Below are 21,016 nucleotides of genomic sequence, written 5' to 3' on the forward strand. Positions count from 1 at the left end.
TTCTTACTAGCTAATTTGTTCTTTGAATAATTCGTACCATCCAATGCGCATGCGCAAATACACGTGTTGACGTTTCCTACAGATGTCACCCACATGTAAACTTATCTAATCAATGTAAAGTTAAACGCGGCAGTGAAATGCCAATGACAGACTGAGTGGTGAATGAAAGGTATGCTTATAATGCTTCATCAAGAAGAATATTAAAGTTCATCGTTACCCTGATCAGATAGGGTAGGACATTCTTAACAAAAGTAAATGTTATAGTTTACATGTTTACAGTATTGTAATAGCCGTTAACAAAGTGAAACTATAGAAGTTTTAATTAAAAACATATAGACCCATTTTAGAAAATACATCACAACCAGAAAAGCTTTGTATAGAGTTAATCAGTATCTGAAAAATGGTGTGTTAGACATGACAATGTAAACGTTAACATGAGTAAATAGACTAAATAGACTAAATGTGTCAGCTATGAATTGTACAACTAAATTGACTTCAATCTGTTAAATTTAATATATATAGTATGCATTAATACTGATTTTATATGAATAGCATTAATAGCAAGTGCAGTGACTGTGAGCTCATAAAGCAAACCTGGGCAAAGAAAAAATTTGAACTGTGCAGATTGATCTGAATTCTGCAGCAACCTTGAGATTCACAATGCAGTGTGAATGCATCTCACTACAGAATTTTCCTTCTTGTGATGATAACAATTAAAAGTTCAACAAATGATTAACTTACCTTGATTTAATGGATAAAGCAACAGGTCATCTGTGAGATAAAAAATTATTCTCAAACTCAGTGATTAAGTAGATATTTATATATAGATTAAATGAATTTATACCTCAATGCTTTTGAGAAGTATTGTTTCTATATGTAGATACACAATAAATTGACACATATAATTATGTAATTAAGTTTATAATTAAAAAAGTACATGTAATTTGTTCTGTTACAGTATATTTCCCCACCATCTCTCCTTTCATTTTTCATGTGGTAAAAGGCTTAAGGATGAAGAATACTTAAAAATTTATGTTAGAGAAATGGGTAAAACAGTTTGCACAGGCTTAATTATTATCCCCCTGTAATCTCATTTGTCTGTAAGTTTGTCAGTCTGTCTGTCTATCAGTCTGTCACAAAAACTTTAACCTTGGTCATAACATTCGAATGAAAAGAGACAGGGCTTTCATATTTCACATGTACATTACCTCTGACAAGACCTTTGCTAATATACTATGATTTTTGACCCCATGACCTTGACCTTGAAGTTTGACCTACTTTTCAAAAAAATTTAACATTATAGTAACTTTAAATTGGTCATAACATTTGAATGAGAAAAGATAGGGCTTTCATATTACACATGTATATTATCTGAGACAAGACCTTTCAAAATATACTATAACTTTTCACCCCTTGACCTTGAAGTTTGACTTACTGTTTAAAAATTTTATTTTTGCTAATAACTTCTGATTTAGAAGAAGTAAAGCTTTCATATTTCACTTGTACATTACCTGTGAGAAGACCTTTCCAAATGTTTTATGCTTTTTATGACCCTTTGATGTTGACCTTGAAGTTTGAAATACTTTTCAAAAAAATTTTATCATTACTTTAAATTGGTCATAACATTTGAATGAGAAAAGATAGGGCTTTCATATTATACATGTATATTATCTGAGACAAGACCTTTCTAAATATAGTATGACTTTTCATGCCATGACCTTGAAGTTTGAATTACTTTTCAAAATTTTTATCTTTGCTTATAACTTTTGATGGAGAAAATATAGAGCTTTCATTTTTGATGTGCATTACCTGTGACAAGATGTTTCCAAGCATGCTATGATTTTTTACCCCTTAACCTTCATGTTTGACCTAATTTTCAAAAAATTTAACTTTGGTGATTACTTTTGATTGATATATGATACGGCGTTCATGTTTGACAAGTGTATTACGTTTGGCAAAATGTTTCCGAATGTGGTATGATATTTGACCCCTTGACCTTGACCTTATTTTCAAACATTCTATCAGTGTTGCAGAAGCAAAGATAGGGCATTCTTGTTTGACAGGTGCATTTTCTGTGACAAGCATTTCCAAATGTTCTATGATTTTAACCCTATGATCTTGACTTTGACATAATTTTCTAAAATTTTAACATTGCTGTTAAATTTCGATTGAGAGTAGATAATTATGGAATTTACATTTGACATGTGCATTACCAGTTTCAAGGCCTTTCTGCGTGACCCAGACCTTAAAGTTTAACCTACAGTCTTTTTTTTCAAATTAATTTTACATTAGTAATAACTTTTAAATGAGAAAAGATAGGGCTTTCATATTTCTTTCATGTTCCTTCATGTACGTTACCTATGTCTACACCTTTCAGAGAAGTACATGTATATCATTTTTGACTTCATGACCTTTACCTAGAAGTTTGACCTACTTATAAAAATTTTTAGCCTTGACCATAACTTTATGCTTCATAAGAGACAGGGCTTTCATATTTTTTTCACATGTGCGTTACTTGTGACAAAACCTTTCAGATGTATTATGATATATTGACTTCATGACTTTGATCTTGAAGTTTGAATTAGTTTTGAGAAGCTATGATCTTTGCCATACCTGTTATTAATTCAATAATTTATGTCTTTTTTGTCTGAAGACAAGACACACATTTTTGAATTTGCTTGTTCTAATTAAAAACACATTTACCTATCAAACCAGCTTTTTTTTCATCCTCCCCAAATCCATACTATATACAGTTGAACTTCGTTATCTCGAACACTCAAATCTCGAATACCATGGATATGTCGAAGTGAATTGCATGTCCCAACCACTTATTCTTTAAGTATTTTACCCTCGATATCTCAAATCCTCGGATATCTCGAAGTTTTTTCTCGGTCCCTTCGAGTTCGAGATAACGAGGTTTGACTGTATCTATATTGATATTCAATGCAAAAACATGAAAAAATACAAGTAAATTTACTTCAATTTTACCATGTAACAAATTAATTTGAACCTTAAAATGCAACAAACAAGAAAAGTTGCAATTGATGAAATTCCCACTTTCACATTTTGGTTATACTATGACCTTACATAGTAATGCACTTAAATTGAAGCAAATTTGAACTTGTAAATGACATTAAGCCTCCAGAATTGAACTATTAAAATTTTTTTTGTAATCTGTTCATGGTGATTACATGTAGGTGTACACTAAAGGCATATGATATTGATTTTTGAGTCATATATTTATGCTTGGTCCCTTTTTCATCTGATGTAGTTGTTTATGAACTCAACATGCTTTGTTAATGAACTTAAGGTAAAATTACCATCTGAAATCAAAGAAGTGCATACCTTTCTGTTTCAGTAGCCAGAATGATGAGGAGAAGTTTTGTCTGGTTTCTGTTTTCTCTGTCTGTGGTGTTGGCTGGAGATGACTTCTATGAAATATTAGGAGTGGAGAGATCTGCCACTGCCAAAGAAATCCGTAAAGCATTTAAAAAACTTGCCATAACAAAACATCCCGATAAAAATCCAGTAAGTTTAACCGTTAATAGCATTTTCAATCAACCAAACTCTTAAAGAAATGGCAAAAAATCACTGAATGCATTGATTTCATACAAACATGTTAATTCAGAAGATCATTTTAGGTGATAATCAATACATGTACATGTATTAAACATTGAATGATCATTTTCTCTTGCATATAGCATGTATAAATATAAGTACTGTAAGTCAAAGAATTGAGAATGCAAAATGAATAGTGGGCTATCACAGAAGTTATGATCCCTTCTGGTAAAACTTACCAGACCAATATGTTTCTTCTCCATCTCTTTGTTTGTCTGTCTGTCATGCCCTGACTGTGTCAGTATGAGGTGATATTTACTATTTTGGAGGTATTTTCTGATATATAAAAAAAAAAGAATTTTTCATACCAGTAATTCGAATTCATGATGTCAAAAATAATTTTTGATATAAAAATTTTGATTATTTGATATTGGAAAATCATTTTCTGATATCAGAAAATGATTTTGTGATATCAGAAAGTTTAATGTTGGATATCAGAAATTAACGTATATTTTCTGATGTCAAGTATCGAATTCTTGATATCAAAATATCATTTTCTGATACATGAGGCAGTGTTTTAAATATTTTTAAGGTATTTCTGATATCAGAAATTCAATTTTTTGATATAAGAAAATACTTTAAAAATATATTTTAAATGGTGCCTCATATGTCAGCCAGTCTGTCCCAGTTGCTTTTCAGGACTTTTATTAGAAATGCTTGTTAAATTTGTATATGATTTATGGAACTTCAGAATGCAGAGAAGATTTAACATTAGATAAATTTATTTCCAATAAAAAATTTACACAGTATAACTGTCTAGTGTACACTGTCCGTACTACACACAATATAGCGCATCAGCTGTTCACTATATGTGGCATGAGATAAGAATGAAGAGTAAATATGTTGTAGTTTATAAGGCATACTCCTCTGGAATGTAAATTTTGTACATTGAATACCTGTTTATTCACTCAAAGACTAAGGTTATCATTATCAGTCTAAGCACTTAAAGCTCACATCTTCTACTCAGACATAAAAGAGACATTATTTAAACAATGAAGTGTCTTTTTATTGTCATCACTGGGGATAGGAATGGTTGCTAGCATAGTACATATTTTATTTTTGTACAATTTGAAGTCATTTCTGAAGGAAATATTCTGAAGATGTAACAACACACACACACACCCTCACACACACCCTCACACACACAAGCACACACATTTGATAATGAATAATAACAAGTCAGTTTGAAGAGATTAAATAATCCTTGCTTGTACAACAAACATAGGTACTTTCACATAAAGCATGCATTGAATCATTTTCCAGATTAAAAAGGTCTGTCTGAAATGAACTTCGATCTTTATAAATATAAAGAATTTACTGTAATCAAAACCTTGTTGATGTAATTGATTTGACTGGTTTATTTTAGGCACTGACAGGGATATTTACTTTGACAATAGCATTTTCTGACTGAAATTATCAGTTAATTCTATGTATGAGAAACAGGAAGTATAAAAATCTTTGCCTATTGTGTAGGAACCAGGAAGGTAGAATTATCTTTACTGGCCCAGTTACAACATGAAATACATGTATATATATATATATATATATATATATATATATATATATATATATATATATATATATATATATATTATATATATATATACATGATACGGTCATAAGGTTATATGGCATATAATTACTTTTTACATGGACAGTCTGCAATACAAGGCAAGACTTAACATAATGATATGGCTTGAGGCCTACAATATGTATATATCTTACTTGAAACATTTCTTCACTTTTCAAAATGTTAACAGATTTTCTTATATCTTCCACTGTTAAAATTACTTTGAACAGTTTAGTGTTTTTCAAGACACTGACTATTACATATTAAATGAATATTTTAAATAAGCTTAATCTGCTTTTTACCATCTTCGTAAAATGTGTGTTCTTTAAGAGTTGAGGCCACATGTTTAGGTTGTGTTGATCATTTTATGCCCCCCCCCCCCACACACACACACACTGAAAAAGGAGGAATATTGCTTTGCACCTGTAGGTCAGTCAGTTGGTCAGTTGTTATGTTGGTTGGTCTTTCGGTAGACCAAGTGTAGTCCATTATAAATCTTGAGAACACTTTGCTGACAGACATCCGACTTCGTAAATAGAGTGTGGTACACTAGTACCCTCTCAGGAGCAATTTGCTTGACAGACATTGGACTTGGTACATTAGTTCTTCTAAGGAGAACTTGACCCCTATTAATTCTGAGATCACAAAAGTCAAGTGTCAACATAGGAAAATATTGACTGCTCAATATTTTGAGACCCCGTCTTTGACAGATATCGAAATTTGTACACTCATGGTTACCCGTAGGAAGTTAATGACCCCTGTTGTATTAGTCACAGGTCAAAGGTCAAGGGTCAAATGACATAGACACTAGACATAGGAAGATATTGTCAGCTTAGTATCTTGGGCCCCATTTGCTTTACAGACATCAATTTTGGTAAACTGGTACCCTCTAAGAAGTAAATTATCCCACATGATATGGAGGTGTGATACTGAGATCAATCCTAGTATTATGTTTGCCCTAGACTAGTAGATGATTAGCATTAAGTTTCGTAATCTTAGATATATATACACCTATTTGGTGTGACGTCATGTTAAACCAATGAAAATAATTGTTTCCATTGCAATTTGAAATCAATAATAAACAAGGAATGTAACGTAAACTGTGATTGGGTAGTGAAAGGTTGCTACAATGTTCATTTTTGACTCTGCTTTACTGACATTAGTCAGTATTTTAATGAGCTATTCTCTTCTCATTCAGTCATGGCCAGAATGTGAGAGGACTGTACATTCTGGCTTTGGTTTCTGACAAAGGTGGAGAGAGGTATAATGTATTCTATTGCGAAGTTGATGGCTCGTTTTAATACTCCCCCTTGAGGGGGAGTATTAAAACGAGCCATCAACTTCTCAATAGAGAATAAGGTGTAATGTATCTCAAACATCTCTTGTTTTAAAAAATCTTTTACATGAAGGGAAAAGCTTCACAAATATGACAGTGAACATGGAATCCTCACCAACTTGTAAAATTAATGTCCCAAGAGTCCAGAGTTCCAGATCCTGGTGAGGCTTACTGTGGAATCATCATTGTTCATGGGTACCAATGTTCATGGATTTCATGGGTCACCCTTACCCCCTTTATATATTCCCACAAACGTTTGAAATTACGTCCCCAAAACAAGTAAAATTTTGCTTGCCCACGTACATGGACCCCCATGATTCCACAGAAATTGTTCGTATTAAGAGAAGAAACTCTTAGTGAAGTAAAACACACTTATAGGAAAATGCCAGGGATGAACAATTTTGATTCATTAAAAACATAATTCATTATATATCTGTTCATGATTTATTTTAAGACTACAGGGAATTAATTCAAATTACTTTGTTTGAAACGTGTCTGAATTCATTTTTCACTGTTTTACTGTACTTGGTGACTGTCAAGGCCCTTGGGCCTCCTGTTTGATATTACACTGTGTTGTTTGTTTAAAAAAACTGAAGTCTTGCTTTACTTTATTTCTGTTCATTTTTATTTTCAGGATGATCCCAAAGCTCATGAAACTTTCTTAAAAATAACCCGAGTGTATGAAGTCTTGAAGGATGAGGATTTGAGGAAGAAGTATGACCTTCATGGAGAGGAGGGACTTAAGGAGGACTTCCATGGAGGAGGGCAGTATGAGAGCTGGAACTTTTATAATGAAGAGTTTGGTAGGGAACCAATTTAGACAGAGAATCAGCATCTTTGCATTGCCAGCATATATGCAAAAGAGTTACTGATGAATTGATTCTGTTTGATTGTTTAAATGCTCTTAATCTGTTTGCAGGAATATATGATGATGACCAAGAAATAATTACGCTTAGTCGGTCAGATTTTGGTAAGTACATGAAAATCAGCACTGATAGTTACATTCTGTGTACTGTCTTAGAAATTGGGCAAAGTTTATTGATTTATATGTGATTTACAGATAAACTCTAAAATGATAAGCAAAATAACAATTTTACTGTACAGGTACCACTATCATGTTATTCACTGTTGATATATCGACTGTAGAGATGTATTGTGTAATATATTTTCAGAACAGTCAGTGGACGGAACTCAGGACATTTGGTTCATCAACTTCTACTCTCCTCATTGCTCTCATTGCCATGAGTTGGCTCCTACAGTAAGTATTATTTTGTATAGTGGCATTTACTGTGGAGGATCTTAAAAAGTGGCACTAATGAAAGTCCTCTAGTGAAAAAATAATTGTATGTATCCCGTAAGATTTTTTTGCAAACAAAGGATATTTTATAACTGCAAATCACTGCTTAAGGAAAAGATTGACTGTTAGGTAATGAAATTAAAGATGTATAGCAGGGAAAGTATCGAATCATGTGATTTTAAATTCATTGTTTTACAGTGGCGGGAACTTGCAAAGGAACTTGAGGGAGTGATTCGTATTGGAGCAGTAAACTGTGAAGATGATTTCATGCTTTGTCAACAGAATGGCATTCATTCCTTCCCTTCTCTTGTTATGTTTCCAGCTGTAAGAGCATTCATTTATTCGGGAATTTTTTTTATCAGTCTCCTATTTGTTACTTTATTTACTTCTGTTAAATAAAATATAAATGGAATAATATATGTACACAATGTATATTTTTTAAAGGAATTGCATTTTAGATGCTATTTACTTTATTGTGCATTAATTTTTTTATCATCTCATTGTATTTTTTTTTATTGGGTGTAATCTGTTGATAGAGAGAGAAATACCATGGCAACAGAAACACACGTGACCTGGTAAGACATGCCTTGAAGTTCGTCAGAGCTGAGGTGATTGAACTTTGGGAGGGAAATTTTCAGAAATCTTTGGAGGAGAACTCAGAAAAACCCTGGTTGATAGCTTTTTGTGGAGAAGAATGTAAGGAAATTTCATTGTTTGTAGTCCTAATATCCTAATAATATATTCATTTAGGTTCTATATATAAATGACAAGTGCAATATGAAAATCTGCATTCAGAAGAGAGTATTTGCTTGCTTATGTTTGCTGTTATGAAAAAGAATCTTTACGAATTAAATGCTATGGATAATTAGCTTTCTTTGTATATTTTCCCTTTTTTTCAGCTTGCTTGTCAAGAACCAATAGATTAAAACTGTCAGCGATACTGGTAAGATTTTTTGTTCAGATTTAACTCTTGCAAACTATGCCTACATATGTAAGTGATGCTTAACTTTGTGCAGAATATAAGATTGTTTGAAATGCAATTAGGCAGATGTGGTCAACTTTGGAACACTACGATGTAAACACAATGAAAATCTTTGTGACAAGCTTGGAAAGGAGCATGGGATATTTTACTATGGCCATGATGGTGTAACAAAGGATAAAGGCATTGTGAGTGAGCAGTCTCTCTCTCTCTTTCCTCTTTTCACCATCATAAACATAAATGCTTCTTACTTGTATCAAAGTGTATAATTTTATAAATTACTAAACCTGTATTCCAAAAAAAAAAAAAAAATACAAAATAAAGAATGCAGTGGAATATTTTGTTTGATGTAGGAAATATCTGGATCTGATCCTCAGGAGATTGCCTTTCAAGTTATGTCTCAGCTACCAGATGTGAAAGATTTGGACAGGGAGGTCTTTGGGGTAAGAGTAAATAATACATACTCAGTAACTTAAAATGGATTGTGACAAAGAAATTGGAACTAGTAATAAAAATTGTTGAACTTTTCTTGTCACAATAGTGAGTTTAGGGTGGATAATATACAGTTAAGTATCTTTGTTTTGTCAATGCATGGTATTTCATTAATCAAATTATCTCCAAATTATTACGTGCCAAATGCTTCTAGCCTTTATGGACGGTAAGGAAGAAAAACCATTTTATCAGTAGCTCTTTTGGCTTGCATATGCATGTCCTTCTATTTCAGAACCTGGTGAGGAAGATGACAAAGGGCCAGGACAAGGACTGGTTAGTGCATTTTGTAGATGAAGAGGAACATCAGGAAATTGAGTTCAGAAAACTGCCAGCCATGCTTCCTCAGTTCAGGGTAAATATAAAGAATTATCAGTCATGCTGCCTCAGTCTTGGATCAGTACTACCATTAGAATTATCATCCGTACTGGCTCAGTTCAGATAAATTACAAAAATTATCAGCTATGCTGCCTCAAATCTGAGTCAATAGAAGCTATCAGCTCTCCCCGTTGAACTAGCAATCATGGCTGCTATGGTTCAGGGTTCGTTAAAACCGACAGCTATGCTGCCAATATTCAGGAGCCAGTGAAAACTACCAGACACACTGCCTCATATCAGAGTCAATAAAAATTTCAGCCATACTGCCATGGTGTAGGATCAGTATACATGTATCGGCCATACCGCCATTGTGTGGGATCAGTATACTTGTATCAGCCATACTGCCATGGTGTGGGATCAGTATGTGTAAATGTATCAGCCATACTGCCATGGTATGGGATCAGTATACATGTATCAGTCATACTGCAATGGTGTGGGATCAGTATAAATGTATCAGCCATACTGCTTTGGTGTGGGATCAGTATAAATGTATCAGCCATACTGCCATGGTGTAGGATCAGTATGCATGTATCAGCCATACTGCCAAGGTGTAGGATCAGTATACATGTATCAGCCATACTGCCATGGTGTGGGATAAGTATACATGTATCAGCCATACTGCCATGGTGTGGGATCAGCATACATGTATCAGCCATACTGCCATGGTGTGGGATCAGTATACATGTATCAGCCATACTGCTATGGTGTTGGATCAGTATACATATATCAGCCATACTGCCATGGTGTGGGATCAGTATACATGTATCAGCCATACTGCCTTGGTTCGGGATCAGTGTACATGTATCAGCCATACTGCCATGGTGTGGGATCAGTATATATATATATCAGCCATATAGCCTTGGTGTAGGATCAGTATACATGTATCAGCCATACTGCCATGGTGTAGGATCAGTATACATGTGTCAGCCATACTGCCATGGCATGGGATCAGTATACATGTATCAGCCATACTGCCATGGTGTGGGATCAGTATACATGTATCAGCCATAGTGCCATGTTGTGGGATCAGTATACATGTATCAGCCATACTGCCATGGTGTGGGATCAAAATACATGTATCAGCCATACTGCCAAGGTGAGGGATCAGTTTACATATATCAGCCATACTGCAATGGTGTGGGATCAGTATACATGAATCAGCCATACTGCCTTAGTGGAAGAATTACTGTAAACGTGTTTATATTGAGGGGTTGAAACTTTGACGATTTCTGTATACATGTATTAGAAAAATGGCAAGTGGAATCTTTTACCTTTTGATAGTTTACTAGTTTTTTTACAGTGCTCTTTAGCAAGAACACAAAAGTTGACGAGGGGAAACTGACATAATTAAGTTATTCTTCAATCTCGTCAATGTTTCAACGTCGTCAAAGTTTCCACTTTTACAGTAGTATTTTTTAAAAATTATAAACTTGATGCTCTCTTGTGTAGGATTAGAATAAAAACAACTTTTAATGTTTCTTTCTTTTAGGTAAACTAAGGGTCATGTTCTGTTGTTCCTCTGCCCAGGGTTAAACTTCATTTAGAGTTTTAAAAAAAAACATGGTGCTGAATTAATTATTGTATCCATTTTCTATCAGATAGACAGAATTTGAAGTGTGTTTTTCATTTTTTTTTTCTTTTTAATTCAGTATAGTGTAATAGTATAACATCAAGACGTCTTCTTAAAAATAGTGATGACATGAAGAAGTGTCGTTTTACCAATGCCTCTTAAGATTAACGTTTTCGGTGCTAATTACATAGTGTCCTATTTGACTTGTCATCAATTAGAATGCTCCAACTAAGAAAGTGTATGAGTACATGTACTTAGGATGAAGCAATACTTTTAAGTTTTTATCTCTATTTGTCACAGATAGGAAGAGTCAACTGCAGGAAGTTATGGGACATCTGTAAAAAGCTCCATGTCAATAAATTTCCTTCTTTTTATGTCTTTAAAAGAAGTGGAGGATATGAAATTTATTATGGTATGACTGCAGACATCATATTTCTGTAAAGATAAACATATTTAATAGGACCAAAAATTAAGAGAATTATCATTAAAATGTACACATATTATCTGAAGAATAGTTTTTAAAAAAGAATATTTAAATATTCATTATAACTCCATGTTTACTTAATGTATCTGTAGGTCGAGATACAGCACCTGATGTATCGGCCTTCGCCAGGGACAGCGCCAGTACTACTCTGGTGTCCTTGGGACCGGATGACTTTAACCCAAACAAAGTGGGCCCTTCCAGTCAACAACCCTGGTTTGTCGACTTCTTTGCACCTGTGAGTACCATATCTAGATGTTGGACTGCAAAAAATTTACTTTGAAACCACTTTTGAAAAGAAATTGGATTATATATAAGGTTACCATTATATGTCTGCAACAACTAAAAAAAAAAACTTTTAACTTGTTTTTAGTGGTGTCCTCCATGCATGAGGTTGTTACCAGAGTTCAGAAAAGCAGCTCGTGATTATGATGGCGGTGTAAATTTTGGAACTGTAGACTGTACAATTCATGGTGACCTCTGTCAAATGGTGAGTGACATTTATCAGTATTATTCAGAATACTGAACGGGTAACATTATCTAAGTAAGTTACAGAGAGTAAGTTTAACATGAATGGATTTAATATACATGTACCATAAAGACTAGGACACAAGTCTTGTGTGTCTCAGACTCTCTATTTCTAACTAATATGTGTTATTGATTCATCTTGCTTTATTGAAAAATATTTTATAAAATTACTATAGAAAATTGAAGATCTAAATGTATCATTAGATTTATGTTCTTTAATGTGGAGTGTGTTGTACAAATATGAGAGGAATCAGTGTGAATGATAATACATTTACCTGTATATAAAATGATTATGAAAAAATTGCATATATATTTATGTTTTGCAGTATAACATCCGTTCTTATCCTACAACGATTTTCTACAATCAGTCTGTTCCTCATCAGTACCATGGTCACCATGACTCATTCCACATCCTACAGTTTATACAGGTAACATTATCTATCCATTTTACCAGTATATATGTTATTTATAGGATTAAGTTTACAAGAGGGGTTTTAAAATATCTACATTGTGTATGTGGTAGTTTTTTTTTCTTTCTACCTCTTCCTTTTTTAGAAATGAATTATATTATTTTACATATTTGATTCCTGCAAAAAGTCTAGATTTGACTGTAAGTACTTTTATGATAGGTAGTTTTTTAAAGAGATAAAACAATTTCAATATTTATCAGCTTCCCTGTATATTTTCTCACACTGAAACCTTTCTGAGTTGCAGGACACATTAAACCCCCCAGTGGTGAGCCTGGACAAGGGGACATTCAGACAACTTGTACAGGGGACTGACAGAAGTACTGTGTGGTTTGTAGACTTTTTTGCTCCCTGGTGTGGGCCTTGTCAGCAGCTGGCTCCAGAATGGAGAAACCTGGCTAAGGTATGCCATAAAGTGAAACAAGGATGACTGTCAATACATTTGCTGCATTTGTCAGTACATTCCCCTGGATTGTAATATGTATATAGGAATGTGCACTGGAGATTAACTATGAATTTAAAGATTGATTCCCTTAAAAGTAAAGGTTTGTTGCACTAGTGAAAATGATATATTTAGATTAGATTTATGCAGCTCAATTCCCTTTGCAGATGTTAAAGGACTTAGATGGAGTGAAAGTAGGTCAGGTGGACTGCCAAGCCCATGGGGATTTATGCAGTTCTGAAAATGTTAACTCTTACCCCACCATAAGATTGTACAGCAAAAGTGCTGAGGGACTGCTGCAATTCTAGTAAGCTTACACAGCATTAAAGTCTTCTTGAATAAAAGTGATATTCTTTCACAGTGTGAAAGGATATCAAAGTGATCTGTCACAGTGTGAAAGGATATCAAAGAAAGTAAAAAATAATTTCTGGCCTGTAATAAGATAGAGATAGTAACTAAACCATCTTGATAGAGACTAAAACTGCCAATTTCTTATGAAATATGTTGCTAAAATCCATGTTAGTGTTTTTAATCTCACAATTGCTAAGCTATGACGTCTCAACTGCTCAACTATGACATCACAGCCTATGACACTGTGTTAAGAAAAGATAGAGTCAAAAGGAAAATCAAAGAAAAAAACAGAACATTCAATGTTTTGTAGTTGGATATGAAATTTATTTCACATGAGACAGGATTTTTTTTAAAATATTTTCACGAGTGCTTTGCACTCGTGAAAATATAAAAAAAAAATCCTGTCCCACCCCTGAAATAAATTCTACATCCAACTACAAAACATTGAATATCCTCTCTATAACCATGTAACAATATACATGTAAAATATTTATGTAATGAATTTGCATTGTAAATGTTTTCCTTTTAGTATGTTCAGGGAAGAATTAAATACAAAACTTAAATTGGGGTATGGAAGTTTCAGATGAAATGAATTTTAGATTTAAAAAAAAAATGTCAGTTCAATATTTTAAATTTTGAGATCTGAAAAATTCATTACTAAAAGTGTAAATTTCCTTATTCTACAAGGAATACAAATGTTACAAGGGATCCCAAAAAACTTTGCTGTCTCCGTGTTCGAGTTATAGAGGATATTCAATGTTTTGTAGAGTCATGGTATCCTTTCACACTGTGAGAGAATATCACTTTTATTCATTAAATAAATCGGAGTATTTCACTGTTGAAAATGTAATAAATACTGTATATAATAATGCTTCAGGCATACGGACACTGTGACTCATTTTTGTTGTAAATATATTAATAATGTGATAATTATATGGTTTATATTTCAATGTATATGTATATTGCAGTTATTACAATAGTTGGGCTAGAGATGCTGTCAATATTATAGCTTGGATGTTTGAATCCAATCTGGTTCCATCCAATCTGGAGCCTATAAATCAAAACACATTTTACTGGAAGGTGTTACGAAGCTCAAAACCCTGGTTAATAGACTTCTATGCACCGTGGTGTAACCATTGTCACATGTTCAGACCAAAGATAGAGGTGGTGGCTAAAGTAAGTTTTTTTAATTATTTTTTTCATATATAAGAAGTTTTCATCAGAAATGTCTTAAGTTTTTTTTTTTTTTTTGGCTTTCAGGATAGATAAAATGGAACTTCTATGTTAAGTAAATACATCTTTGGATTAAGTGATTTCTGTGTGAATTTTGCAGACATTAAAGGGACGTTTAAGAGTAGGGAAGGTAAACTGTGATGCAGATCAGAGTCTTTGCCAGCAGGTGGCTCTGTCAGGGTATCCCTCCATCAGATTATACAGTGGGATCAGCCCAGGAAAGGATGCACAGGTAATGCATTCAAGTCATCATTTAGGAAGATTATTCATTTTTGATATCTTTCTGAAGATTTTTTTTAGCTCACCTGAGCTGAAAGCTCAAGTGAGCTTTTCTGATCACCCATCATCCGTCGTCTGTCCGTCCATCTAGCTGTCTGTCTGTCTGTAAACTTTTCACATTTTCAACTTCTTCTCAAAAACCACTGGTCCAATTTTAACCAAACTTGGTACAAAGCATTCTTTGCTGAAGGGCAGATTAAATTGTTTAAATGAAGGGCCGAACCCCCTTCCAAGGGGAGATAATCAAGAAAAGACAAAAATAGGGTGGGGTCATTAAAAAATCTTCTCAAGAACCACTGGGCCAGAAAAGCTGAAACTTAAGTGGAAGCATCCTGAGGTAGTGTAGATTCTAAATTGTTCAAATCATGACCCCTGGGGGTAGGGCGGGGCCACAATAGGGAATCCAAGTTTTACTTTGAAATATGTAGAAAAAATCTTTTAATATCTTCTCAAGAACCACTGGGCCAGAAAAGCTGAACTTATGTGGAAGCATCCTTGGGTAGTGTAGATTCTAAATTGTTCAAATAATGACCCCCGTAGGTAGGGTGGGGCCACAATAGGGAATCCAAGTTTTACATTGAAATATGTAGTAAAAAATCTTTAAAAATCTTCTCAATAACCACTGGGCCAGAAAAGCTGAAAGTTAAATGGAAGCATGCCTGGGTAGTGTAGATTCTAAATTGATTAAATCAAGACCCCTGGGGGTAGGGTGGGGCAACAATAGGGAATACAAGTTTTATATTGAAATATGTAGAAAAAATCTTTAAAAATCTTCTTCTAAAGAACCACTGGGCCAGAAAAGCTGAAACTTATGTGGAAGCATCCTTGGGTAGTGTAGATTCTAAATTGTTTGAATCATAACCTTTGGGAGTAGGACGGGGCCACAATAGGGAATCCAAGTTTAACATTGAAATATGTAGAAAAAATCTTTAAAAATCTTCTCAAGAACCACTGGGCCAGAAAAGCTGAAACTTAAGTTAAAGCATCTTTTGGTAGTGTAGATTCTAAATTGTTCAAATCATGACCCCCGTAGGTAGGGTGGGGCCACAATAAGCACTACAAGGGGGGAAATCAGGTGAAAAACAGCAAGGCCAAAGTTACTCAGGTGAGCATTGTGGCCCATGGGACTCTTGTTTCAAATTGATATATTAACTAATTTCAGCATCCATATGGAGAGGAAGTAGATATATATGAAGCTCAGGAGCTCATTGAGTATCTCGAGGATATACTTCCCGAAGATTCAAAGGTAAGAAGATTTAAAGACTTTGATATCTTGTTAAATTAGGGAAAGTCAGTTACTTTGGGGAGTATTTGAGCTGAAATATGAGTACAGTAAAAATACCAGACATTATGTGTATCGCTTCCTTGATGCAACAGTTCTTGATCAAATGCCTACATGTTTATTTGTACAAATAAAGAGTTAGGTTCACTTTATGCATAAAATGGCCCTGTCCACACACTAGTTCATTGACTAACACCATATGTCCTATTTCAGTCATCAAAAAAAAGTAGAGATTAAGTGCATTTACTTTAACAAAGTTTCTTTTGAGAGTCTTGGAGAGGAAAGCAGACTTGGTCAAATGGTACCTTCATCAAGGAATTGAAATATGAGTGCATTCCTAGATCCAAAAAATAAGACATGATTTATAATGTACAGAAATAGTTCTTTCCCTATATAATGGCACATTTTGGATCAGAGGTTTAGCTATATACAGTAAGACATGGTTATAGCGAACACATAGTGAATTTATGCTCACATTGAAGTGATTTTCAATCTCTGTGGTTTTAAAACTTATTGTAATCTTAACAGATGTAACTAATTATATTTTTTTTAATCGAAAGTGCTTGTCCCTGGCACTCTGCTATAAGCATGTTTTTTTGTATTTCATATGATCCAAAATGTGCAATCATATTGGAAAAACAGCTTAAATTTCTGGCAATTTTGGAAGAAATTTTCTGGATATGGGAATAATGATGCAATTTATGATGGAATGCATTGATTATCAGGAAAAATAAGTCATTTTCAATAGATATGCAGTCACTTAGGGTCCAGATGATATTTAGCACATTGTCAACTAAAGTGAGAAGTTCTGATTTTTCAGAAATTCATTGGGCAAAAAAAGGCCCTGTGAACCTTGCTCTTTGAACTTTGTGGCCCTTGTGGTCTTTTGTCTTTCCATTTCAAATGAGGGAAGCCAAACATGGCCCTAGATAACCTTGCGTGGAGTAAGAGGAAAGGGAAAACAAAAAGTTAATTGTTTAATATTGGTAAAGGTTGTATGGTATGAAAAGCCAATCATGTTCATAAATATATATTCAATCTACCATCTTAATTGATGCTTTAGGTCACCAAAGAATGGATTTACATGTACAATGTATATTCTTTTGCAGGAATCTGAAAGTGAGAGAAATCCATTAGACCATGATGAGCTCTGATGACAGTTTCACTTAGAATTTATTTATTTACAAATTTGTGAGTCAGTCATTTTCATTGTATGTATATATACCTCATGAAATTCCTCATGTGTTTGAATGATCATGTTTAAATGTATCATTACTTGGTTCCTGTGTTTAAATTTTTAAATGATCTGATATTTAGCTCTGCTTATCAAGGACTGAAGAAGAAGAGCTTGTGCACTGGTTAAGTGTCTGCCATTCATTTGTTCATCTGTCTGTCTGTAAAATCTTCTCCCACAGTTTATAACTGTTTTGAGTTAAACTTTGTACAACCATTAATACATCATGATATCGCTGCTAGAAATACAATATTCATTCAAATTACATAGTATTGCGGCTAAAAAAATCAAATAATCTATTAAATTATTTGATATATGTTACTCTTTCTACAAATTTAATAAACAAACCTTGGTACAGCTGTAGAAGCTGTACTTAACTATACAGAATACATACATGTACTTCTATTAATCAATGTTCAATTTCAATAAACACAATTTCAAATTGGTACCCTTCCAAAAGTTTTTGTCTGATTTAAATAAATTCTCATTAAAATCACAGATTGAAAACATAAAAAGAAGTTCTGGGTGTCAAATGATGTTACTGAAAATGTTCTGTCAGTAATCAATGAAAAATCAATCCAAAATGCAACCTCTCCTTTACATTTTTGCCTAATTTAAGATGTTTGTACACAGATAAAGCACAACTTGATATATGATTCCCTGTTTAAAGTCTTATCAAGATGAAGAATATTTGTTGCTGTTTCTTAAAATGTGGTCTCTTTTTTGTGGTTCACCTAAAACTATTTAAATATCTCTCAGTTAATTTAAACAATATTTAATTCATGCATAAGACTTGACACAGGGGTTTGTCTGCAGATACCCTTTCCTCAAGCTCCTGTGTTTACTTTGAAAAAAATATCATAAACATTATCCAGAGGGGAATGTTAATATTAATTTGCACTCATTTCACTCAGACAAATTTAACTCTAAATCGGTAGACCTACAGACTTATCAGTGACTTCTGGTTACATTTAAGAAACATTTTTTAGCAATAATTTTTCATGCCACTGCATGCCAGATTTAGGCATCTGATTTCTCTGTGGTTAAAGATAGTTACATGCATGCATTGTTGTCTAAAAAACAAATGCAATTTTAAAAATGTATACAAAGACCACAAACTGTAGTCCATTTGTCTTGCCACTGAATGACTGCTTACTTCTGTATTCCTCAGACATTAAGAAACATGTATTTTATCCATATTTAAATCTTAATATTTTTTACATCATTCATGTAATGTGGTACCTGCAATAAGGTTGTTTTGTTTTTTATTATTCAAAAAAGTTTATTTTTGTTGTTTTATTTAAGAAGAGAATTGTGTTCTATTTACACCCATTGTCATTTGTTTCAGAAATAAGGATAAATTGTATGTATCATTCCTTATGAATTTGAGTGAGTGCTTTTGAATATACAGAAGATGAGGAATAAATGTTTGTATTTAAGTATGTTAATGAAGAAAACTAAGCATTTCTTGTTTATGAATACATTGATAAACCCTCTAAGAACATTTGATTTCAAATGATTTTTTTTCCACTGCTGCAATTTGGTATAACACCATTTTCCCCTTTTGATTAGCATGGTCATCATATTTATATTAGGTTTCAAAATAGTTGTTTCTTATTTTTTCTGGTATTGCAAAGGAGAAGCATATTTTTTATGAACAAGTACATGTATACATATATTGATTTTTACAGCCCCCTCAAAAAAAATCATCAGTAAAAACACGTCTTACTCTATTGACAGTATTGGGTGATTGGTCTTTTTCCCAATTTCTGTATATTACTTCACCTACATGTAGTCCCAGAATATATGTCTCATGTTCACATGTATGTATGAAACTTTTACAAAGAAGCTTATTGTATACATTCTGATCACTTGTAAGCTGTTTTTGTGTTCATATGCTAATATTTACATTTCCAAATATTTTTCCTTAAAATTCTTAGCAAATTAGAAAAAGTTCATGTTCTCATGAACTACCGTGGGATGAGTAAGAATATTTCCATTGTGATGTGATTGAAGTCAAAAAGTATTGCAAACTTTTTTTTCAAAAATGATCGTTGAATGACAAAAATATGTGGCAAGTCATCAGAAAAATAATGTAAATGTAAGATATGAATTTAATTTTTGGGAATTCATGACGTACATGAACTACGATGCTTCACGCCGGCATATTTATCATGAAGTGCTAACACGCTTCATGAAATATGCAGGCCTGAAGCATCATAGTTCATGTCCTCATGAATTCTCAAAAATTAAATTTTATCTCTTAATTGATTCTGTAAAAATGACAATATTTCAGACTGTTGAGTAATATAGCTTAAGTGACATTATACATGTACTCTTTAGTTTGATCATGGTAGAAATGACTGTGATTTTGAAGGAACAATGGCTTCTTCAATTAATTTTGAGTAGGTAAATGATCAAAGCTAACATTTGTTATCTATTAATAAGGAAGATAGTCTGATGGGTAGTTTTCTATGACGAAAAATAAGCACAGTATTTTTGTTTTTAGAAATGCTGTAAAATTAATATACTAAAACTTGTAATTATATTTTAGCACCTCTTGCATTACTTCTTGTTGGCTAATTCAAGGACATGCTAAGATATGATTAAATCTAATTCACAGAAGTTTTGCTATGTAATGATTAATCAGTTGATGAGGAAAACTGCAAATAAGTACTTTTACAGTAGTGGAAATTAATGTTGTTTTTGTTGAACATTTCTTGTAATAATGAAACTCTTAGGTCCAAGAATGAAGACCTTTAGTATATGTGAGAGTTGCTAATACTTAAATTTTGAGGGTTTTTTGAAGTAATTAACAATATCATATAAATATGGAATCATTTTATTAGGCTGCTGTTTTGAACTCGTTATATTTTATTCCATATTTTAACTTTTCATTTTACATTTTGCTCCATTATTCACAATGGCTTAACGTGACTTTGACCATAAGAGGTACATGTGTGGTCATACACATAGGTCCACAGGAAATCCTTCTGCTTACTTGTTTATACACTAATGTATTTATTCTACAATTTATAATGTGCCTTCAATCTTACAATAAGTTTTTATTGTGTCAAATAATAAAGAATGTTCATTTTATCTTTGTATCAAGTGATATGCTTATAAGGTGACTGTGTTATAGTTTTGCTTAAGATCAAGAACAGATATGGTATATATGATCTGTATACTATTCAAACATTAGAAAATGTAAGAGTCTCTTTAAATTTTAAATATTTTTTCCTGTTGTTACAATAGAGTGTTCAGAGTTAATTAAATTACAATTGATGATGTGCCAAAAGTGAAACCCTCTTCCATGTCAGTATTTAACTAAATGGACTCTATATTATGCTATTATCATATTATGGCATACATTTTAGTGATAACTATCTTTGTTCGTTATTAGTTAAAGAATTTGTTTGATTCAGTCTTATTTTTGAATTTTTAGAGAATTTGTGACAATAAATAAAATGACAATGATTTTA

At 33.0% G+C, this 21,016-nt stretch overlaps 1 protein-coding gene across 2 annotated transcripts; it reads left to right on the forward strand.

The window, feature by feature from the left end:
• Window positions 1-58: 58 nt before the first annotated feature.
• LOC133173147 (dnaJ homolog subfamily C member 10-like) lies at window positions 59-21,016 on the forward strand. 2 transcript variants are annotated; one of them, XM_061308087.1, is made up of 21 exons: window positions 59-169; window positions 3,359-3,528; window positions 7,159-7,327; window positions 7,444-7,494; window positions 7,697-7,782; window positions 8,020-8,145; window positions 8,358-8,517; window positions 8,721-8,764; window positions 8,866-8,988; window positions 9,154-9,243; window positions 9,525-9,644; window positions 11,538-11,649; window positions 11,814-11,956; window positions 12,092-12,208; window positions 12,573-12,674; window positions 12,961-13,116; window positions 13,323-13,462; window positions 14,475-14,682; window positions 14,840-14,971; window positions 16,181-16,264; window positions 17,410-21,016. In XM_061308087.1, the coding sequence occupies exons 1-21, from the start codon at window positions 163-165 to the stop codon at window positions 17,452-17,454; spliced, it is 2,385 nt and encodes a 794-aa protein (XP_061164071.1). In that variant the 5' UTR covers window positions 59-162; the 3' UTR covers window positions 17,455-21,016. The 2 variants fall into 2 exon arrangements, with proteins under 2 accessions (XP_061164071.1, XP_061164072.1); XM_061308088.1 differs by having other exon boundaries at window positions 3,362-3,528.

The sequence above is a fragment of the Saccostrea echinata genome, unplaced genomic scaffold (assembly GCF_033153115.1).
Source record: "Saccostrea echinata isolate AGI-Se365-2 ecotype Australia unplaced genomic scaffold, CSIRO_AGI_Sech_v1 ptg000056l, whole genome shotgun sequence".
NCBI lineage: Eukaryota > Metazoa > Mollusca > Bivalvia > Ostreida > Ostreidae > Saccostrea > Saccostrea echinata.

What these genes read in the sequence shown, in the direction of transcription:
- LOC133173147 (XM_061308087.1), top strand. An exon ending in AATGGAGAAACCTGGCTAAG is followed by an intron (nt 13,117 to 13,322) that starts GTATGCCATAAA and finishes TTCCCTTTGCAG; the next exon opens with ATGTTAAAGGACTTAGATGG. An exon ending in AGATAGAGGTGGTGGCTAAA is followed by an intron (nt 14,683 to 14,839) that starts GTAAGTTTTTTT and finishes TGAATTTTGCAG; the next exon opens with ACATTAAAGGGACGTTTAAG.